Source organism: Mesocricetus auratus, unplaced genomic scaffold, assembly GCF_017639785.1.
Source record: "Mesocricetus auratus isolate SY011 unplaced genomic scaffold, BCM_Maur_2.0 Super-Scaffold_100006, whole genome shotgun sequence".
In the NCBI taxonomy this organism is placed as follows: Eukaryota; Metazoa; Chordata; class Mammalia; order Rodentia; family Cricetidae; genus Mesocricetus; species Mesocricetus auratus.
The window spans coordinates 14728309-14751721 of record NW_024429190.1 but is presented as its reverse complement, the minus strand read 5'-3'; the positions used below and the strand labels follow the sequence as shown (position 1 = coordinate 14751721).

Genomic DNA, 23413 nt, shown 5'->3' with positions numbered 1-23413 from the left:
TGTGTTGACAGCCTCAAATTACCCAACTTCAAGCTCTGAGCCATGCATTAGTCATTTTTTGTTTTGAGTTATTTCTTTTTTATTTTTTTACTTCTTTTATCTTATTTTTTAATTAATTAGTTAACTTTTGAGGGAACAGTCTCTCTATGAGGCCCAGACACACCTTGAAGCCTCTCACTTGGGCCCTCGATTACTGGCTGTGCCACTATGCCTTACTCTCCCTGTATGGTCCAGGCAGGCCTTGAACTACTTTGAATTCTCATACCTCAGCCCCACCCCGCCCCAGTGTTAGATCACATTTTATTTAAAGTTAAAAATTAATGCATTTTATCTCCAAGGGTTGACAAAGACTGCCATGTTTTATTTCTTATCCTTCTGAAGGGACATCTTTAATTGGCTTCCTGTTACTACAACCAAAGCTGAACAAGTGAGGGAAGATCTCAGCAAAAGCTGCCACTGCCAACAGCACCCAGACAAGCCCATTTGCAAATATATCCTGTAAGAGGAAAACTCTGAAACCCAAAGGCAAGTACTAACCAAGGTCACATTCAAAACTGCAGAAATGTACCATGTGGCACCAGTGGACCATTTCAAGTAAAAACTTAAAATGCTGAAAATTGTTTAAAAAAAAAAAGACAATAGGCAGAGCACAGCTTCTATATAATCTCACAGAGGACCTAAAGGTCCTTGTCAAGCTGCTTCATTAACTAAGACAAAGCCTAAAGAGGGGAGCTGGTTTGGGGAGGGAAGGGAAAAGAGCACCGCGGACCAGTAGGTAGGTAAGGACAGGGCAGTGAGTACCTTTCTAAAAGAGACAGATTTAGCGGGACTAAAGGTCTGCTCTGTAAGCTCGAGCCCTTCGATAGTTTCCGTACAGTCAGAGAGGGGTGCGTCCTGCAACAGTAAACTGAGTCATCAGAGCACACCAGGCCCAACCTTAAAAATATCAACCAAGACCACACGATGAAGCCAGCTAGGAGCATGCAGCAGGGGCTTTATGAACAGCATGGGTTGGTGATGACAGTGGTACGTGCAGATATTGGACATGAAACCAGGACCACAGCTGGCCAAATTTTTAAAAATGCAACAACAATCGTCTATTCCTGTAGTCAGACTGAAAGCATCAGATGGTATCTTGATTTTCAAAGATAACTACTTACACAATTAGCTTCAATGTGTCACTCCATGTAAGTCACTTTACAGAAATGCATGTAGATGTGGATGGACCACATTTACAAGCACCCGCCCAATCCGCATCCCAAGCAGCACTGTGTTGCAGACATGAGTATATACCAAAACAAAGGTCCACAGCCCACCCCTCTCCTAGCGTTTACACAGCACCCAGAGGTTACCAGGAAACCCAGGTTCAAAGCAGTGGCATATAAACCCCTTGAGTATGCATGCACTATAAGGGGCAGGGCTAGAAGGGTAGACACACCCTCGGCATGCTTATACTTGGCCTAGAACTCAAGTAAAGTGTCTGGGTTATCATGAATATTTTTAACACTGTCCTAGAATACTCACCTTATAACATCATTCTCTCCCAAGACATGAATAACACTGGAGTAGATGGTCTTAGTCACCACCCACTAATGTCAGACACACTGTGTTCTCTTACCTGAACGAGGCTTCTGTCCATCATTACACCACACAAAACCTGGGACTGAGGTCCTGCTGTCTTAATGTCCTGTAAGTTCTGCTCTCGAATCTGAGGATAGGAAGAAAAGAGGCACATGAGCAGTACAGAGAAGGCAAACTGTAACTTTCTTTTATTTTTTTAAGATTTTTTTATTTATTATGCATACAGTATTCTGCCTTCATGTATGCCTGAAGGCCAGAAGAGGGCACCAGATCTCCTTATAGATGGTTGTGAACCACCATGTGGTTGCTAGGAATTAAACTCAGGACCTTTGGAAAAGCAGTCAGTGCTCTTAACCTTTGAGCCATCTCTCCAGCCCCCCCCTTTTTTAAAGATTTATTTATTTATTATGCATACAGTATTCTGCCTCCATGTATGTGTAACTTTAATCCTGTCGTTTACACACTTAGACCCTGGCTATGTGCAAGCTATGCTTCTGTCTAGGCCCATGATGGTAGGATGGCTAGGACACACCTAATCTTGGGTACTGGCTGAACTGCACAGAGGGGTCATAAACTACAGGCATGAAGGGCTGGGCTACTCTTGTCTGTTCACACCCTCCACGTGGCTCTGGCAAGGTACAGATCTTCCACTAAGTACCTTCCAAAGTACTTAGTAAGTCAGTGGGAAATCCTTGCTATGCATCTGTCTTCTACTAACATTTCGAATGCTGATGGATCTCATGGTCTAACACACTAAATACCATTCACAGCTCTCTGAATGAACCCTGAAAGACAGGGCAGCTGTGTATTTCTACTAGGATCAGGCTCTGCAGTTTCCACTTCGGAACTGCTATTGAGCAAGAATCAGTTTAAGAAACAGTGGGACCCCAAACTATGAGCAGAAGCAACACTGCAGAAAGATAACCATTATAAACAAGCACACTCTTCACCCCATAGCATATGGCACCTCTCCCAACCCTACACCCACACTCCCACCAAATGCAGACAGAATACACACCTTGTTCCTCATCTCCTGGACCTCTTTTGGGTTAGTGTTCAATGGAACAAACAGGTTAGGGACAGCAGAGGTGGAAGTTCTATGTCCATCCTCTTTAGTCCACTGTAATGTCAAGAACAGGTGAAAAGTCAGGGTTATGATAACAGTAAATGACACCATAGCATCCAAAATTTGTCCAAATGATATCACGTCTGATCATGCACTGAACATCACAGGACGGAACCAATGACCACATTTCCTGGGTCACCCAGCAGAGTCATTATAGGAGTGGGATGAGGCCACCAAAAAAAAAAAAAAAAAAAAAAACAGCAAGTGATAAGTGATGGGACTCAAAGTCCTGACTGACAGAAAAGGGCCATGAAGAAAGCTCAAAATCTGGCACACAAAGGCAACTACACAGCTGAGCATCATAACCCATGGACCTGCCAGAGGAAGCCCCTAAGAGACCATTGGTTCACCGCCCTGAGAGTCACCCAACACCAAAGCCAACTGGAAGCATGGGATGACAGTCATGAGAAGCCATGTGATGCTCCTACCCCAGGGGTAGGCAAAGTCTGCACTGTGAGGCAAGAGTGGGCATCACCAAAGTTTTGCATTAAAATAAATGAAAGCATCAGAATGTACCAATTATACACTATTCAACCCAAGAAAAGTACTGTATTAGCACCAATACAGTAGCTACCTAGTAGAAGATTTTGGTGATGTCAAATATTTTATATAACTTAATACTTTTAAGTGTTACAAAAATACCCCAAACAAACGTAAAGCGCCTCATGAGCCCTGGAAGGCTGTTTTAGGCGTCAGTGCACACTGTTCACACGCTGTACTTTTCATCCGTTGTTCTCACTTTTTTTTGGCTCTCCAATAAAATATGAGATTTTTAGCCAAATTCTAATACTTAAGCACAAGTGGGCACTGAACAGTAAAACAAGCCATCTTGCGAGTGTTATGCCTTTCAGAATATTTTTGAGAGGCAATAAAAGAGCCATAAACCATAAGACTTTAAAGGAAGCAACGAAACCGCCAAATGCTTAGCCACTGTGAAGGGGTGTGGAATGGGCATGGAGCCATGGGTACTCACTGATGCTTATCTTCTGAGACAAAAATAACTCCAGCTTTTTATTAAAATAATTTCAGTAAAAACATTAAAGCAGACGCTCAGAAGCTTGAACACATTTGAAAATAGTGATTATTATAAATTAAAATATACCAACCTGAGCTGGGCATTGGTGGCGCACACCTTTAATCCCAGCACTCGGGAGGCAGAGACAGGCAGATCTCTGTGAATTTGAGGCCAGCCTGGTCTACAGAAAGAATTCCAGGACAGGCTCCAAAACAATACAGAGAAACCCTGTCTCAAAAAAAAACCAAACAAACAAACAAAAAAAACAACCTGGGCACACTGCACAGAATTTGTGTTACTTCAGAACAGTAAGAAACACAGAGATATGCCGATCAGGCCCTTTGAGGCACACATCAACTAAATGCCTCAAATAACTTGACTTTTCAAGCTAAGTTCCAGTGCTTGCAGCTTCTGCTGCAGATATGCAGAGCGCTCACAGCATCAGCAGACAGGGGTTTGTTTGTAAGGTACACTTCCTTGTACAAGTAAATCAAATGAAGAAAACAAGGGCAGGAAGAAAGAAGAGGAGAGCCACACACCCAAGCCCTGAGGCCAGCTGCAGTCAAGCAGGGTCCCTGCCCACATGGCACAGCTGCTCAGGAGCTTGGAGGCTTCTCATGACACCAGAACCACCTAGAGAAGAGAAAACCTTCTTTTTCTTTTAAGTGTTTAAAGTAAAAGCACGTTTCCTGTCTGCTTGTCCTTGCAGCAGGACAAGCTGGGCTAGCTGAGCTTGTCATGCATGGACAGTGTCCTAGCACGAGGGACTGTGGCTATGGGCTTTTGCTACTTATCAGCTCAGTATCTGGGCAGATTGTCCAAGCTAGCTTATACAAAATTACGGCTCTTCCTTACAGGGATATTTCAGCACTGGGGCACCAAGCATGTCTCAAGGCAAAGGAGAGCCCTGAGCAGCAATGACACTTAAAACGGCACCCCTGGCCATGTCTTGTCGCTGGTGCCTGCAGATGGCCTGCGCTGCACTTGGGTCATGCCACACCCAGCAGGAGTCAGAAGACTCGCCACCATGGCCGTCTACTCACATGCAACAGTCCATGCAGAGGGCAGCGGGTGTGAGCATTCGGAGGCTGTGGGATAAAGGGAGGCAACAATGCCGAAAGAGGACAAGGGTCAGTAAAGAACTGGCCAGCGAGCCACAAGAAAAAACTGCTTAAGAAGACACCAGAGATAAAGAGGTTTTGATAACAGGACAAACTGAAGAGTGAGGCTGATGCCATAAGTATCTCTTCCTAAATGAAGTTGCAAGGTTCCTCAGACACACATGAGTTAAAGGAGAGCTTCTGCTTTTAGTACTTTTGCTGTGTGAGGTTGGGTTAGCTGAAATTATTGAAGAGGTACATTGTATCTTAAGCAGTTTCAAGCAGATAGTATTAACTGGGATTTTACCTAGGACAAAGTAGATTTTGGCTCAGAAGGAAGCAAGACACACAGGCAGTGCTTATTAGTAAGGTCAGAACAGGAAGTTCCCAAAGCCTCCGGAGCCCCAGCTGCCCAACTTGCTCTACGTCATCTAACTATGAACAGTAAGGTAGGCACAGACCAAGCAGTTGGTAATACAGCTTGGCACGCAGACACCGGACGAGAGAGACTGCAGCAAGGGTTTCACGTGATCGTGTGTAATGTTCGTCCACACCTTAGTCTTCGACTTGGGACTGCTTCCGTTCTGCCCCTCCTCAGAAGCTTCATCACCCCGGCCAGAGTTCAGCCATCTTGTCTTCTCTCGCTGATGCTTCTGAAAACTGTGTCTGAGAGGTGAGCACGTGCCCGAATCGCCGTCACTAGCAAAGGAGTGGCCTGTGACACTGGCAGGGACTTCCACATCACTGCACTTTTTAGACCTCTCCCTCAGAGCAGGGTATCGATAAGGGTAGCCAGTTCTGTAGCCCTAGGATCCAAGCAGAGAGAAAAGCAGTCAACATTCCAAAGCTCAAAACAAGGTTTTACTTTGGGTATCTGATGAGAGAGCACTTCAAAAAAAAAAGTAAAAAAGAAGGAAAGAAAGAAAGAAAGAGGAAGGGAGGGAAGGAGGGAGGGAAGAAGGGAGGGAGACCAAAGCTGTCCTTTGGCTTACACAGCACATGCACACATAACCCAAAGAATGTCAAGAACTGGTGCTCAGATGTTTGAGCACAACGTGTGAGTTCAGTCTTCAGCTTGAGTTTATGATCATCTGTGATGCTTTAAAGATGTAGCCCACCTAATCCGCACTTCTGTTGGGTCAGCTTGCTTGCTAACTTCCTCACAAACACTGGAAATTCCCTCATCTCAAATACCCAATGCTTAGCACCCAATAGTTGAGGCAAACAGATTGTACAGGAGCCCCCAGGTCTCTGTTACTCCTTCCCCTCTGGGCCTAGGTGGAACTTCCAAATCTGTTTCTATGCCTTGGCAATCACTAGAGATAACAGGCATGGATTACACAGAAACAACAGTGCCCATTTTGTAGGTCTCCCTCCACATTGATAGCTCGGAAAAAGCAAGCTACCATGGGTACTGCAGCCATAAAGGGACAGAAATACTCTCTGGAAGTAGATCGTCCCTCAGCTGAGCTTTCTGACGAGAGCCCAGTCCTAGACAATACTCTGATTATAGCCTTCAGAGTTCATTGGTGCCTGGATTCGACTCAGGAAGTGATGAAATACTAGTGATATGCTGTTTCTAATCACTAAGCTGAAACTATTTTTGCTATATAACATAAAGGACCACCAAGATGACTCAGCAGATGAAGGTGCTTGCTAATGGCCTTGACAATCTGAGTTCAATCCTGGAAGCCATGTGTTAGGAAGGGAAAACTGACTCCTGCAAACTGTCCTTTGACTTCCACGTGTGTACACTGCATGTGCCCTCCCATGCACACAAAAAAGCTATCTTAAAAACAGAGAGGTAAAATTGTGTCAGACAAATGTTTACTAAATTATCTAATGGGCTCAGACTCAGAATGAGTCCCTCACTAAATTCACAATGCAAGACACATGGAACTATGGAGGCCACATCTATACATTCAAGAGGCTGCACCTGTGGCAGGGGTACTCTAGAACTATTCCCACAGGCAGCATAGTAGGAGGCTACTTTGGAAGGTGGTACCACTGACTTCATGTGGTGATACATTATTTATGATTTATTAAAGCTTGCCTGAAGATTCAGAAAGCAAAGTCAGCCACAAGCCATAGAAGCCAGGCACACACCTTTAATCCCAGCAGCCAGAAGCTAGAGGTGGTGGTACACACCTTTAATCCTAGGACTCAAGATTAAGAAACAGACAGATCTCTGTGAGACCAAGGCCACCAGATCTACCCAAGAGTTAATCAGTCTAAAAGAGAATTATAGCTCACACCTTTAATCCCAGGATTCATGAGAGGTATATAAGGCAGGAGCAAGGCCTCAGTATCAGGCATTCATTCTCCAGCCACACAGAAGATAGGGGCATTTATTCTCCAGCCACATTGAGGATAGGGGCATTCATTCTTCAGTCACGTTGAGAATAGGAACGCCCCAGTCCTTTTAGAGGTAAGAGCTCTCTAGTAGCTTGGCTGCTTTGCTTTCCTGATCTTCAGGTTGAAACCCAATATCAGTTTCTGGTTTCATTTATTTATCTGTCAACTTGGTAAAAACCTAAAGTCAGCTTGGATGATAGAACCTCAACTGAAGAATACCTTCCATCAGACTGACCCATGGCCATGTCTGAGCTATTTCATAATTGTTAATTGATGTAGGAAGGCCCAGCCCATTGCTGGAAGTGCCACTTCTAGGTAGCTGGGCCTTACTTTGAATAAGAAAAGTAGTTGAGCAAGCCAGAGGGAGAAAGCCAGTAAGATCTGCCTGCCTCTGCCTCCTGAGTGCCGCTGCTGCTGCCACCACCACCTGGTGCAAAGCCATTTCTTATAATGTGTTTTCAATCCTCAGGACAATTTTCTAATCTGCATCCAGGGAAGTGAATGTTTAACAGACAGAGTAAACCATTTCTGAAAAACTCAGGAAGAGACGGCAACAGACTGTCCCTAGCACATTCCATCTTCCTACGCCATGTCTCCAACTGCGTCACAGCCTCTACACCGCTGCCTTCCTTCTCTCAGCTTGCCCTGTCATGGTTCTATCTATTCCTTGGGTCCCCTTCCTGAGGGCCACTCTAAATAAAATTTTCTTGTTTTGTGCAACAGGGCCAGACCATGTAGCCCTGACGTCTGGGAACTTAAACACAGACCACATCCTGCCGTCTGTTTTTATCACTGTGTGGTCTCACCCTCCCTGTTATGGAAGAAGTCCTGCAATCTGAACATCTACATTATGCTGGGCTCTGGGATCTTCAAGCAAGATAGGGTCCCAACAAGTAGACAGACAGCAAGTGTCTATAGAACTACACAATCAGGCCCCAAACAATGAATTGATTAGGATTAGTAAAATAAAAACAAAACACTTGGCTGCTTTAGAAAGTCTTGGGGTTGGAGAGATGACTCAGTGGTTAAGAACACTGACTTCCAGAGGTCCTGTGTTCAGTTCCCAGCAACCACATGGTGGCTCACAAGCACCCATAATGAGATCTGGTGCCCTCTTCTGGTGTGCATGGGCACATGCAGACAGAACACTGTATGCATAATAAATAAATAAGTGGATGAATGAATAAATAATAAATAAATAAATAAAGCTTTAAAAAATGTCTCTCTCTAGTTTGCTTACAGGATGACAGGCACTGGCTGACTTGACTGCTAGTTATCCAGCAGCCAACTGCATTCTTAGTTCTCACTAAGTCCAAACATAAAATTATATTTTAAAATGGATCAGGGGCTGGAGACATTGCTCAGTGGTTAAGAGCACTTACAGCTCTTGTAGCACCAAATTTTAGTTCCCAGCACCCACCTCAGTAACTGTTGTAACTCCAGCTCTAACGCCTTCTTTTGGACTCTGTGGACATTATTCTCTCTCTCTCTCTCTCTCTCTCTCTCTCTCTCTCTCTCTCTCTCTCTCTCTCTCTCTCTCTCTCCCTCCCTCCCTCCCTCCCCACCTCTCTCTCCCACATACATAAACACACAGACATATACATAATAAAAATACAGAACTTGGAATGTGGCTCAGCTAGAAGAATAATTATCTAATATGTCCAGAATCCTGAGTTCTTGACCCAGTACTGCAGAAAACTGGTTATGGTAAGACGGTAGTACCCTTTTTTTTTTTTTTTTTTTTGGTTTTTGTTTGTTTGTTTGTTTTTTTGGTTTTTCGAGACAGGGTTTCTCTGTATTGTTTTGGAGGCTATCGGTCCAGCCCGGCCTCGAACTCACAGAGATCTGCCTGTCTCTGCCTCCCGAGTGCTGGGATTAAAAGCGTGCACCACCACCGCCCGGCGACGGTAGTACCCTTTAATCCCAGTACTTGGGAGGTAGAGTAGAATTAGAAGTTCAAGGTCATCCATACCTACGCAATAAATCTGAGGACAGCCTGGCTTTATGAGACTTTGTATCAATAAATAAATAAATTTGAAAAAGAACCTTTATGTCTACATTTTATTGTGATTTAGCCTAGTAACTAAAACCTGGTAATTCCTCACGACGGTAGTGTGACAGCATTCAAATACACATGGAAATAGCTATTTCAACTGCTACACAAACAGAATCTGAGCTTTAGAGCATTAAGGTTGCTGTCAAGTGGAAGCGCCATTCTCACCAGATTATCAAGCATCCGCATAAGAGCTTCAAATTCCTGCTCCCCAATCTGCCATGAGGGAGGTGATCCAGTGCTCTCCTCTGCTGGAGTCCCTGGAGAACGGGACTTGGCTTTGTACTTCCCAGGATCCAGTAGGACTAAGTTGTCTGGTCCTCCAGCACTGGCCAGCGTTCGAACCTTTTCACAAATAAGCAAACATGACTTGGTTCCATTATGGAGATCAAGAGAACCAGATGACCACAAAGAGATACTGTAACACACACAGCTTTCCAAAAAAGCAATAAAACATATAGGACAGCTGATTATAAGGTCATTTTCAGGGATTTTTTCTTTATGTATATATGACATACATAAAGCTATAGTGCACACCAATACTCCATAAATGATGCATGCATGCATACGTATGAAAAATTAGAAATAAAAAGCCCAACAATCTTTTGTAAGTTCCAGATCATGAGTTCATCATGGCTAAGGGATTGATCAATTGATCAGATCTTCATTCTTGCAAGTTAAGTACCAGAAAACCCACATGAGCCCCAGAATCATGCAAATAAACTATAAGCTAAACAGAATGGACTACCTGGATCTCACAAGCAACCACAAGGTTATGGATGTAATAAAAGGCCTCCTCCACACTCTCTCCAACTGACACAAGCCCATGATTCCGGAGAATGAGAACCTAAGAGAAAATCAGGGAGATCTGTGGAACAAGGCACCAAGACTGACCATTCTGGACTCTACAACTGAAATACCATGAGATGCTACTGACCTTGCTTTTAGGGCCCAGATTTTTCTGAATCAAAATTTTTTCCTCTTCATCAACCAAAATGCCATGATAGTCATGATAAGCAACATCTCCGAGGGAAAGTGCCTCCGGGGAGATAGGCAAGAGCCCACATTTCATTGCAGACACCTACACACCAGGTAGTCACCGTGACAAAGAAAAGTCACAGTCAACAGCAACTCACAACTCACAACACACGCTTTCCTCACAGAAATCAAATGACAGTTATATATATTTAATTTCATTCTCTTGTTGGAAATAAATGAACCCATAAACTTTACTTCTAGGGCCCCTGACAGTAACCGGGAGAACTTGGGAGAAAACCCATGCCTGGGATTTTCCAGTGATTACAAATACTATGACAGTCAGTTCTTACTAACACAGTGAGTCATGGTTTCATGAAAGGAGCACAATAGGCCCTCTGAGGAGTTGTGTATCAAAGGGAAAAGTTCCAAGTACTAATGTTTTGTTCACATTTCAATTTAGGCTATAGATAAGAGAAAAAACATCTGAAAATTAGATAAAAATTTATAACAGACAATTATATAACTATAATTCCTCTTATAGTTATCTGAATAATATAATAAAGTGAGTTTCTTGTTTTTGGGTTTTTTGTTTTGTGTTTTGAAACTGGGTCTTAACTATGTAGCTTTGGCTATCCTGGAGCTCACTATGTAGACCAAGCTGGCCTTAAATTCACAGAGTGTTTGAGACAATATAGTAAAGGGTTTTTTGCTTGTTTTCTGTTTACTTGTTTTGTTCCAAAACAGGGCTTCTTTGTATAGTTTTGGTTGCCCTGCAACTAGCTCTATAGACCAAGCCGGCCCAGAAATTTTTAAAGTAGAGTCTCAAATAAAAAATAAGTAAGCCGGGCGTTGGTGGCGCACGCCTTTAATCCCAGCACTCGGGAGGCAGAGGCAGGCGGATCTCTGTGAGTTTGAGGCCAGCCTGGTCTACAAAGTGAGTTCCAGGACAGCCTCCAAAGCTACAGAGAAACCCTGTCTCGAAAAACCAAAAAAAAACAAAAAAAACAAAAAAAAAAAAAAATAAGTAGCCATGCATGGTGGGGCCTGTCAGTCCAGCTCCTCACAGACTGGGGCAGAATGATCTTAATTTCAAAAGCAGCCTGGGCTATGGGGTAAAACTCTGACTCAAAATATAAAGTAAAAAGAAAATTAAAGAATATCTCAGTGTAGAGCACATGTCCTAGTATTCATTAGGCCTTCACTTCAATCCTCAGTACCATAAACAAACAAACAAAAATTTACCCAGCTTCCTAAAATTCCCCCAAATGTGTCCAAAAATATCCTATTTTTTAACATTTATTTAAGCTGGTCATGGTGGTACAAGCCTTTAATCGTAATACTCTGGAGGCAGAGACTGGTGACTCTGTGAGTTTAAGACCATCCTGATCTACAGAGAAAGTTCCAGGCTGGCCAGAGCTATACAGTGAGACCCTATCTCAAAAAAAACAGAAGAAAAAATAAAAGTAAAGAAAACTTATGTTCAACTGCAAAGATCCTCACACTGAGAGGCTAAGGTAGGAGAATCATATGTTCAAGGCCAACTTACACTACATAAGTCAATAAACTGGAGCAAAAGAATTGCTTCAAGTGGCTATACAGTTCCGGGTCAGTCAGGGCTACACAGCAAGAGTCTATCTTTTAAGAAGAAAGGGAGGAAGAGAGGAAAGGAGGGGAGGAATGGAAGAGGAAGGGAAGGAAGTCAAGCTACAGGCTGAAGGTGTAGCTCAATGTTACATGTAGGCTTAGTTTTATCCCCAGCAACACACACACAGAAAGAGAGATTTTTTTTAAAAGAAAAGTCAAACATTGGAAAGTTTTTATTCCTGTGTGTGACTGCGATATACAGGAAAGTGTAGGTGTGGGTAAATACCTGTACAAGCACATACACCAGAGAAAGGCAGCAGGTGTCCTGCTCCATTCCTGTCTACCTTATTACCTTTGAGACAGTGTCTCTCACTAAACCTAGAGCTGGGCTGGTAGCCATCAAAACCCAGTAATCTTCCTTTCTCTGCCCCCTCACAGTAATGAAGTTACATGCATTCATGCAACCATACACTGTATTTTATGTGAACCCTAGGTATTTGAATTGAGGTCCTTTGTTCAAGAAGTAAACATTCTTACCTGCTGACCATTTCCCCAGCTCCAAGCATTATGTATGTATGTATGTATGTATGTATGTATGTATGTATGTGTGTATGAAACATGTAATAATTTAGAATCATTTACTTCTTACAACAAGAGCAAGTCAGAGCTCACAAAGAAAGCTGGGCATAGTGGCGCATGCTTGCAGTCCCAGCACTTGGGAGGCAGAGGCCAAGCGATCTCTGAATTTGAAGCCAGCCTGGCCTACATAATGAGTTCCAGGACATCCAGAGATACATAGTGAGACCCTGTTTTAAAAGATAAACAAAACAAAAAAAAGAAAACAAACAAATAAATCAACCTATGAAGCTAACAGGGTGGCACACTCACCGCAGCCCCTGCTGGTGTGTGAATGTGCACAATACATTTAGCATCTGGTCGAGCAGCATAAATCGCAGAGTGTAATGTGAAGCCAGCCTGATTTACTCCCAGGTTAGTGCTTCCACGATCCACTATATCTCCTTGTAGATTGACCTTAACCTGCAAATAAAAAGGGAAATCTTTACATTTCAAGATGACTTCAAGGTACCCTTACTAGAAAATGCTGAAAATCAAATTCAAAGTGTCCATAGCTTCAATTTCAAAGGTTCCTCTCTAAACAAACCACAGTTTAGAGCACTTATAAGGACTAATACAATCTTTATAGCCATGATGACAAAGAGAAGGGCATTCTCACCAAGCTGGATGCAGTCACTTCACTGTAGAGAAGTCCAAAAGGTACGATGAGGAAGTGTTCCTGCTCAGAGTTCACTCTGGTCTGTGGGAAAATGCCCAAGTCAGCACAGAAGTCCAACTAAAATTAACTGTGTCACTTACAGGACACAAACTCACAGGTGGATAATTAGGGAGGAACTAAAGCATACAGTTTATCACGAAGCTAAGATGTGCTGAATAGTTACTGTACTGTAGAGCAATTAAACTTATCAAGTAAATACTGGTCATGCCAAGGAAAATGACTGTTCAGGGAACAAGCCAAACAGCCCAGTTCAACACCCACCCTCTGACATGTCAAGTAGTCACTGTAAACTTGGTCTGTGGCCATCAGTCTCATGGCAAAATGGTATCAATCCTCAGAAGTAGAATAATGAAAAACAAAACCCTACTTAAAAGTTTTTCAAGGAGCTAGAAAAATGGCTCATCAGTTAAGAGCACTTGCTGCTCTTGCAGAAGATCCAGGTCTGGTTCTCATAACGAATATCAGGCAGTTCACAACAGCCTATTAGTCCAGTTCTAGGGGATCCAACTCTACTTATGGCTCTATGGATAACGGCTGTGGAATATTTGTTTAACTTGACAATGATGCAGTTACATTTGTTTATACTGGAGACTATTACTTTAACTGTATAAAGCTATGTTACATTTGTTCATGCTGTATTTGTTTAACAATGTAAAGATGTGTTACATTTGTTTCACCTAGTCTGCCTGAGGAATTTGATTGGTTTAATAAAAAGCAAAATGGGCTGGGCAGTGGTGGCCCATGCCTTTAAACCCAGCACTTGGGAGGCAGAGGCAGGTGAGTCTCTGTGACAACAACAACAACAACAACAAAAAACAAAAAAGCAAAATGGCCAATAGCTAGGCAGGAGAGGGCTGGTGGGCAGACAGAATTAAGTAGGTTCTGGAGAGAAGAAATGAGGGAGAGAGAGGGACATGCCCAGGACCAGAAGCTAGGCAGCTGCCAGCCAGCCAGATATGAGAAGCAGGAAAGTAAGATAGATATAGAAGAAAAGAAAGTTAAATGCCCCAAGGCAAAATGTAGATGAAGAGAAACAGGTTAAGTTATAAGAGCTAGTGGGACAAGGGCAAGACAAGGATGAACACTCATAGCTAATAAGAAGTCTCCACATCATAAATTGGGAGCTAGTTGGTGACCCAAAAGAAAAAGCCTGCTACAGATACCTGCACACACATGGTATACACACAGACAAGCAGGCACACAAATACACATAAAATAAATAATAACTAAAAGTTCCAAACTAGATTTTGATAACATGTAAACCTGTAGGATGATGGAAAGATGAGCACAAATGAACACATTTTCCTCAATGTTTGATGTAGTTTTGAAAGTCTCTGTACCAAAACAGCATCACCCTCTGGTTTTTCTGCATCTTCCACAATGTATGTCTCTCTCTACAACAATTCATTCAGCACAGAAGGGCACTATATATCCAGCATATACCAGACAGTCAGAATATAACAATGAAAAAGAAGAGCTCTTCCCACAATAAAAGAAATCTCATTTTCATAAGCAACAATTTTTGGATAGACTTAAGTGCCTCTCTACAAGGCAGGCATGGTGAAGCATGCCAGTGATTTCCAGCACTTGGGAAGGAAGCTAAATTATAATGATCCGGAGTTCTCAAAAGTCCCTAGGTAAGGCTTTGTCTCAAAAAAAAAAAAAAAAGTTCTTACAGACTAAATGGAAGCATGTTACCCAAATGCTACTGGTTAACACACTGTAACACTAGCTATGCTTAGGTGCAGGATTTATAGAGGGAGGAGAGGAAAGAAGAATTGATTTCCTGGTTATTAATGAATTGGACAATTTTTCATATGATAAAACATTTTACTTTTTTTTATAAAGTTATTTTCTTGTATTTTGTTCATTTTATACTGATGTCTCCTTTTTTTCCCCTTTTTTCCTGAGGCTAGCCTGGTCTATTCAGCAAGTTTCAAGTCAGAGCTATATAGTGAGACCCTTTCTCAAAAGACACAATTCCAATCGTAAGCTTAACAAATTTACATGTTTTAATAGAAAACACTCAAAATATATGAAATTCTTAGTCTAAAGCAAAAGGGATTACACTCAAAATTTACACATCAAATGAAAGAAGAGTATTTCAGGGTAGGTGTCGTCAACGGTGGTCTCTCTGAGCCTGTATCCTTGTCTACCATCCCTCCTCTGTAAATGAGATGGACAGCCTCAGACCCTCAGCCATCCCTAAAATCCAAACACACCCAGCACTCAGGAAGTGGTGAGCTGTATTGCTGCAGAGATCACCTAGTGCACTGGCCCAAGGCTAAACTTCAGACTAGTGCTGAACCAATTATCTGTAAGGTTCTACAAGTGCCAAAACTTAACACAGGACAAGGAAGATGGCCCACCAGCCGAGGCTCGCCAAGAAAGAATCTCAGCCCAGAATCCCAGCTGGGGCACCCTGGCTTGTCCTTCCCCATCTCCAAGGCTTCTCTAAATCTGTCGCAATGTTAAAGATCTAAGTCAGACGATCCTCTCCAAGCCTCCAACACCTGTCAGCACTTTAAAATCCCCTTAGCAGAAAATCCCTGACCCTCTTTTAGAGAAGGAACAGAGTGACCTCTTAGCAGTTACTTTTGCACTGATACTGTTAATATCTTTCCTGTTAAGTATCTACATAATAATATCTAGATGGTATGAAGGATGTCTAATGGCAAAATGAATGGAGGCCATAAATCTCAACAACAAAAACATTCTAAAATTTAAAAAGCCAAGCTGGAAGTGGTGATGGGGTGCTTTCTTCTTCAAAGACTCTGATTCTAGTTCATGAAATACAGAAAATCTTTTTGGTAAGTTGGTTTTTTTTTAACTCTGTATTAATAAACAAGCAGATCACTTAATGACAGAACAGTAAATATTTAACTGGCATTTTAATTCTGTCAATGCCAAACAATTAGAAGGGACAGGGGAAAGGCCTACATTCTGAGTCAAAGGCACTAAAATAGCACGGATAACGGGGTGATTTATACACAGCATTTTAAACACACACAAATAATGAAGCTACTATTAAAACCAGGGACCACATTTCCTATTCATGTTACAGCTGTAACATCTGCAGGGAAGCAATTAGCATTAGCTCTCCATCTGAGCTTTCAGTCCAGCATAATTAGCGGAAAGACCAGCAATTTTCCAGCATACCAGGATGTGCGCTGGCACATGAACTAAGCTAACTGGACCTACTGTTCAGCTACCAAAAGTTCCAGTGAGTTCTTTTCACAGTTTTCCTAAAGCAGGTTCGTTCTGGCCAAGGCTGGCCACCATTCAGTGTTTCAGGGTATACCTACGCTGTGACAAGCACTGCTCTTGGCCCCAGACCTACAACAGGAGGCACAGCAGCTCTACTTGGAGAGCTGATACTCCTGTGGGCAACTAGGCCATAAGAATGTGCACAAATGCACTCGGGAGGCAGAGGCAGGCAGATCTTCACGAGTTCAAAGCCAGCCTGGTCTACAGAGCAAGTTCCAGGACAGCCAGGGCTACACAGTTATGAGTTCACATGTGGAAAACCTCCACAGATGTATATGGAGGAAAAGTTCAAACAATCTAAATAGTTGCTTGTACCGGCTACCACAAGACAAACAGGATTATGAGTTTTTCTGTAGATATCTGCAACATCTATATAAGGTATAATTGTTATAATAAGCAAGCATTATAATGATAATTTTTAAAATTCAATATTGCAAGTTGGAAAAACTGTAAAAGAATGAGGAAAGGAAGCAAGCTACGGTCCGTTAGGAGTCTAGGAGTCACAGCCAGGAGGAAGTGTGGACAGAGACAGCAAGAGTTCCCTTATTTTCTGTGACACAATGATGGTGTTATACAGAGAAGGGCAGCAGGTGGTTGTTCTCTGGACTGATGCATTTGGTGATTGAGACAGGGTCACATGCAACTCAAACTAGCCTTGGAACATAGTCAAAGACAATCTTGAACTTCATTTTTTTTTACATTTATTTATTTATGGGAGGGTGATGGGCATGTGCCACAGCTCCTGTGTAAAGCTAGAGATCAACTTGAAGGAGTTTGTCGTCCTCCCTCCCTCCCTCCCTCCCTTCCATGTGGGTCCCAGGGACAGATTCCAGCAGAATAAAACCAGCACAGAGCATTACTGAAACGATGGGCCATGAAAACAAGCTGAACAAAAAAGAGGGTGAAGGATGGGCTGATTGGTTAGAAAACAGAAGGAACAATGCACAAGGGCTGCTCCCTGATACAACCTGAGTTAGAACAGTGGTTAGTACAGAGAGGGCAGACAGTCAGTAACATTTGTTACAAAACTGAACTGAGGAACAGAGACCCTGATAATGCTGGTAAATGGCACAAAACAAGAGTAAATGAAAAAAGCAGCATAATGCAGAGAAGCTATGGCCAGAGTCAGGAAGAAAATACCATTATTGTTAGATTTGTAAGTCATAGATGAATTTTAGGAACTACTTATAATTTGAGAAACACTCATCTATTAGGTTAGCATGCAAGAAAGATGATTTAAAGAACTACTCTCACCAGGCAATGGTAGAGCACACCCTTAGTCCCAGCCCTCTGGAGGCAGAGGCAGGTGGATCTTTGTGAGTCTAACCTGGTCTACAGAGCAAGTCCCAGGACAGGCTCCAAAGCTACAGAGAAACCCTGTCGCAACAAACAAAACAAACAAACAAAAAAAAAAACTACTCTCTTAACTTTTAATCTACACTTGCCAATTCTTTTTTTTTTTTTTTTTTTTTTTGGTTTTTCGAGACAGGGTTTCTCTGTGGCTTTGGAGGCTGTCCTGGAACTCACTCTGTAGACCAGGCTGGCCTCGAACTCACAGAGATCCGCCTGCCTCTGCCTCCCGAGTTACACTTGCCAATTCTTATGTTCTATAGTAAGGACTCCAAAGACAGGGTATTCTAAGAGTTACTAAAGCTATATGAGAAAAGATAGTGCTAGACGGTTAATGAGCTACTACTTGTCACCCAGTGGCTACTGTGGATCAGTCAGTTATGAGTCTGGAGTACTCACTGTGATGTGATTGTAGATAAGCTGAGACCACCCGAAGAGATCTGCTAGTCTGTAAAATGCTGCCAGTTTACACCGCAATAACTTCTCCCCTTTGTCATACGCAATAGAATCGGATCCTCTAAGGTCATTCACGGGAGTAACCATACCAAGACCTAAGATAAAGAAAAACAAAAGTCAAACTTTTAAAAAACTTTTTATTGGTATTTTATTTTTTACATTTGTCAAATGAAAATCAATTACAACAGTCCTATTTATTGTCTATATTAGACCATAAAATTTCAAAAACTTCAGTGACAAAATAACAATGTTCTCTCTAGAACTAATATATAATTCAGAAATAGGTAACAAAAACATAGCCAAATTTGTGAGATGCAGTAAAGAACAGATTAAAATGAAATTTATGGCCTCTTGTGGGGGAAGGGTGCCTGCTGAGGGCTGCACGTCAGGATAAGCCTAAAGACTAGACTGTAAGGAAAACCGAAGCCATATTTCAAAGACTTGTCTTACAGGTAATTCACCAGTTTGTAAGACGTGAGCTCAAAACAGCCAGCAGTTTGGTTCTTGAAAGATCTCTGAATCATGTTCAGTTACTTCATCGAGTAGGTCAAGACCAAGTCATGAAATAGGCAGAAAGAAAAAACCCCAGTGATGATATTTTCTCTAGCAACAAATGAGATAAGGTGAAGTAGACCAAATGGGTGACACCTGTCAAAAGACAACAAGGCACAGAATATCACTGTTGAGATCAGGCATCAGAAGCGTGGTGTGTCAGTAAGTGAAAAGGAGACTCCAATATTTGTGGAAGGGAAAGTGGATTATGGTGAATACATGACTAAAAATAGTATGAGGCGCCAAGCAACAACAAACATAGCTTTTCTGAGTGGCCAGATAAAAGAAAAGGCATAGGATGAACGATTCTTCTTGATCATTGTTTGGTACAGTCTCCTTTCCAAGTCATGCAAAACCTATGGTTTAAAGCTAAAGATTAAAATTTTTATGCAATTTGGGGCAGTGGTGGTGGTGCACATCTTTAATCCCAGCACTCAGGAGGCAGAGGCAGAAAGATCTCTGTGAGTTCAAGGCCAGCCTTTACAGAGGGAGTTTCAGGAAGTTCACAGTAAAATCCTGTCTCAAAAAAACAAAACAAAAGAAAAAATTTATATAAAATAGGAAATTTACAATGTTATATGGCAAAAATGAAGAAAAAAATTAAATCCTGATTTCAGCAAAAGTTGGCTGTTTAAATTACAAAATTAGAGCTGGGCAATGGTGACACACACCTTTTATCACAGCATTTGGGAAGCAGAGGCAGGAAGGTCTCTGAGTTCAAGGTCAGCCTAGTCTACAGAGTGAGTTCCAGGACAGTCAGGACTCCAAAGGGAAACCCTATCTCAAAAACAAAACAAAACAAAAAAATCACAACCAGTAATGTGAAGCAGAACTGGTGCATCACTCAAGCCATTAGGACTGAAACCTCAGTTCCATCCCGACAACCAACATGACAGAAGTGGAGAGACAACTCTCCCAGGCTGTCCTCTGACATACACACAGGCACCCTGGCAGACATTTGTTCACACATACGCCCAAAATATAGATAAAAATCTTAATTAAAAATTTTAAAAGGGCCTATCAACCTAGAGGTGTAGGTCAGTGCGAGAATACTAGCCTACCAATTACAAAACCCTAAATTAATTCTCAGGATAAGAAAAACAATATCAGGTCAGGCAGTAGTGGTTTAGCCTTTAATCCCAGCACTCAGGAGGCAGAGGCAAGTGGATCTCTGTGAGTTCGAGGCCAGCCTGGTCTACAGAGTGAGTTCCAGGACAGCCAGACTACATAGAGAAACTCTGTCTTGAAAAACAAAACAAAAAGTCAAGTTTACCATAGCAAAATAAAGAAAATTGATGTGATTGATTCAATAGATGGAGAAGCATTTCATAAAACTCAACATCCTTCATGATAAACGCTCTCAGCCAATCACAAAGAGAAGGAACAATCTCATTAAAAGGGTATCTGTAAAAACTACCACTAATATCAAATATGATGATGAGACTTAATACATTCTTCTTAGGATTATAAACAATTAAGGATGTACATTTCTGTACTATTTCTAAATACAATACTGTGGGCTCTAACCAATGCAAGGAAAGGGAAAGAAAGAAAAAAGAATGTTGTAAGGAGACAAGTCTTTCCTTCAACTTTTCCTTGTTTGTTTTTCAGTGAGTTATTACTAAATGTATTTATGTGTTTATGATGAGGAGACAAGGTGTGGGTGAAATGTATTCTTCTATCATCTAACTCATACCAGTGTCATCTAATCCATCAGGAGTCCATAGGAAACATAAATGCCTTGCTAGTGGCCACTAGATTTCATGCTAGTGAGTTAAATGATTCTTCCACAATCAATCACCATCTGGTGTCAGTCAAGTTCTAAGAACACAATAAACAGACAAGTAAGTATCAAATGTCAGAAGACCTAATGGAAATCAGTATCTTGTATTCTCAATCAGATCTGACCATCCAACCAGACTCATCAGAGTCTACCCACGACACCCTTGTGCTATAGATCAGATCAACTGGTAACAGCAGTGGCCCTAGAATCTACCTTGTAAGGTTATGCTAACAAAGTCATCAGCTAAGATGATGTTCCACCTGAGAAGACACACTGATGTTTGCTACATTCACCCATGTTTACAAATGGCTCTAGTTTTGAAATTCTGTTTGTTACTTTTTCTAAGCAGCACTGACAATGGTGGTAAAAAATGATAGACAAGAAATGTTGCCCTAGGACTGGCTTAGCAGTTAAGAGCACTTGTTGCTCTGGCTCAGGACTGGGGTTCAATTTTCAGCACCCATATCCTTCTACAACTCCAGTTTTGGAAAATCCAATGGCCTCTTTTAGTCTCTGAGGGCTATGCACACATATAAAACAAAATGAACAACTCTAACGAGAACATGTATATATATGTGCATATAATTTAGTCATTCTTATTTTATGTGCATTGGTGTTTTACCTACAGGTATATCTGTGTGAAGGCGTCAGATCCCCTAGAATATGAGTTACAGACAGCTGCTCTTCCAAAGGACCCAAGTTCAACTCCCAAGATCTACATGGTAGCTCACAACTGTATGTAACTCCAGTTCAGAGAACCGGACACCCATGGCAAAACACCAATGCACACAAAATAAAAACTAATTAATTAATCAAAGAAATGCCTTATTATCAGCCAGGTTAGTTAAAAAATGGTAATGATGAACAGAGAGAATTTAACTTTAATTGAAAATAAAGTAAATGGACGAGTAATAACACAATCTAACTGGCTTACAGGAAATGAGTCCTCTCCCCTCAAAAGACACCTTCAAGTTTACAACCTGTCTTTTGCTATAATTAACATGGATTTTCAAATACTCAATATAGTCAGGTGATAGTGGTGTATACCTTTAATCCCAGCACTCCCACAAAACAAACAAAAAAATCTCAATACTATATATTTACAGTTGCATACTCATGTGGCTCACACGAGAAAGTTTCGGGATTTTATCTGGAAAGTTACAGATCACATACAAAGCCAAGAACTACTCACTCATGTTCAGGGCAGCCATTCCTCCTTGTGGAGCTGCTGGGTAGACATTTGGTACATTCGCTGTCATAAAGTCTGCAATCTGCTGTAATGCCAACAGGCCTGTGGGATTCTTCCCCTTCTTAAACTGCTCTTGTATCATTGACTCCAGCTCTTCACAGAAGGCCTACAATGCACATTAAAAAGTCAGATACTCTTTGTGGGGCCAGGGTACATGTGTAACTATCAGATAAACGCTTGTCTTCATCCAGTGCTAGAACAGCACATAGGGGGACTCAAGTTTCACTTCTGAGAATATGACCTGGTATGGTCTTTTTTGGGTTAAGTCATTTAACGAAATAGAAGCTTAAAACTTAGAACAGGATTCAATTAGTGGAAATCAACTTTAAGAAAATAATCAGGAATTCGTAAGGTAGTTAATGTCAGCATCAGATTTTAAAAAGTAGGCAGCATTTCAGAAATTAAAGAACTGACTCGACACACTTGGAATTTAACAGATGCACTCAACAGGAAAGTCCTAAAAATTAAAAGACATAAACTTGCTCTTCATAGGGGCTGGAGAGATGGCTTAACAGTACTGCTTTCTCTTCCAGAGGTCCTGAATTCAATTCCCAGCAACCACATGGTGACTTACAACCATCTATAATAGGATCTGATGCCCTCTTATTCTGGTATAAAGTTTTACATGCAGATAGGGTACTCACAATTATAAAATAAACAAATAAATAATTTTTTTAGAAATTGATCTTAATATATTTTTGAGTAAAAAGGTAACACAGTTTTATAAAATAAAATGGGAATCTAAAGTAGAAAAAGATTAAAAGTATAACAAACAATAATTACAATTCTCAGTAACAGGATAATTGATAATTCTTATATTCTACTTTGTACTTTCTAGTATTTTCTTCAAAGTAGGGAACTGTTTTGTTAAAGCAGAAAAAGAACTGGCATGGTAGTGAATGCCTATTATCCTTGGAAAGAGGGGTAAGCAGATCAGCTCAAGGTCATCCTGCACTACATAACAAGTTCAAAAACAGCCTCAGACACACGAAACCATATCTCAAAACAATTTTCTTTAAGTAGAAGGGGCATGGTATCACATTACATAGTGAGACTCTGTTAACTAAAGCATCAAAAGAAACCATATATTTATATCTTTTATTAAATAAACCTAAATTAGGCAAAAAGATGCACTAGATTGGTAATGATGTTTACATGAAGTTGTTATTGTAATATGTTGTTGTGGTTTTGCTTTGTTGGAACAGAATCTAGCAGCTACTTGGCCACAGCTGGCCTTAAACTTAGTGATCATCCTGCCTTGGTTTTCTGACTACTGAGATTATATGTGTATGCTACCACATCTACCTCAGATATCTAACTTCCCTCAGACTGTTATAACTTATCACAAAATAAATCAGTTTTTCCCAATAATTACAAATGATATCCCAGATTAAAACAAAAATTTACTGGATAATGATCCATCTAACTGCAAGTACTTAGTGATTACAAATTACATTTATTTAAAGTTTTTCTTTCTTTCTTTCTTTCTTTTTTTTTTTTTTTGGTTTTTCGAGACAGGGTTTCTCTGTATTGTCTTGAAGGCTGTCCTGGAACTCGCTTTGTAGACCAGGCTGGCCTTGAACTCACAGAGATCCTCCTGCCTCTGCCTCCCGAGTGCTGGGATTAAAGGCGTGCACCACCAACGCCCAGCTATTTAAAGTTTTTCATTG

At 41.4% G+C, this 23413-nt stretch overlaps 1 protein-coding gene and 1 pseudogene across 15 annotated transcripts in view; one reads left to right on the top strand and one right to left on the bottom strand.

Annotated features, from left to right (window-relative positions):
- Add1 (adducin 1) overlaps positions 1 to 23413 on the bottom strand; it is a 59732-nt gene that overhangs the window by 9587 nt on the left and 26732 nt on the right. For 5 of the 15 annotated variants that reach the window (XM_040746925.1, XM_040746930.1, XM_040746932.1 and 2 more), the window contains exons 3-13: positions 21687 to 21849; positions 18103 to 18254; positions 13027 to 13107; positions 12681 to 12830; positions 10168 to 10311; positions 9979 to 10077; positions 9399 to 9575; positions 5284 to 5628; positions 2600 to 2701; positions 1619 to 1708; positions 802 to 894 (exon numbers count right to left, since the gene is read on the bottom strand). In XM_040746925.1, the coding sequence (XP_040602859.1) occupies positions 802 to 894; positions 1619 to 1708; positions 2600 to 2701; positions 5284 to 5628; positions 9399 to 9575; positions 9979 to 10077; positions 10168 to 10311; positions 12681 to 12830; positions 13027 to 13107; positions 18103 to 18254; positions 21687 to 21849 (1596 nt within the window). Of the gene's footprint in view, positions 1 to 801; positions 895 to 1618; positions 1709 to 2599; positions 2702 to 4765; positions 4811 to 5283; positions 5629 to 9398; positions 9576 to 9978; positions 10078 to 10167; positions 10312 to 12680; positions 12831 to 13026; positions 13108 to 18102; positions 18255 to 21686; positions 21850 to 23413 lie in introns of all 15 variants that reach the window. The other 10 variants (XM_040746934.1, XM_040746936.1, XM_040746927.1 and 7 more) reach the window with 4 other exon arrangements.
- On the top strand, positions 18407 to 19008 carry LOC106021047 (annotated as a pseudogene).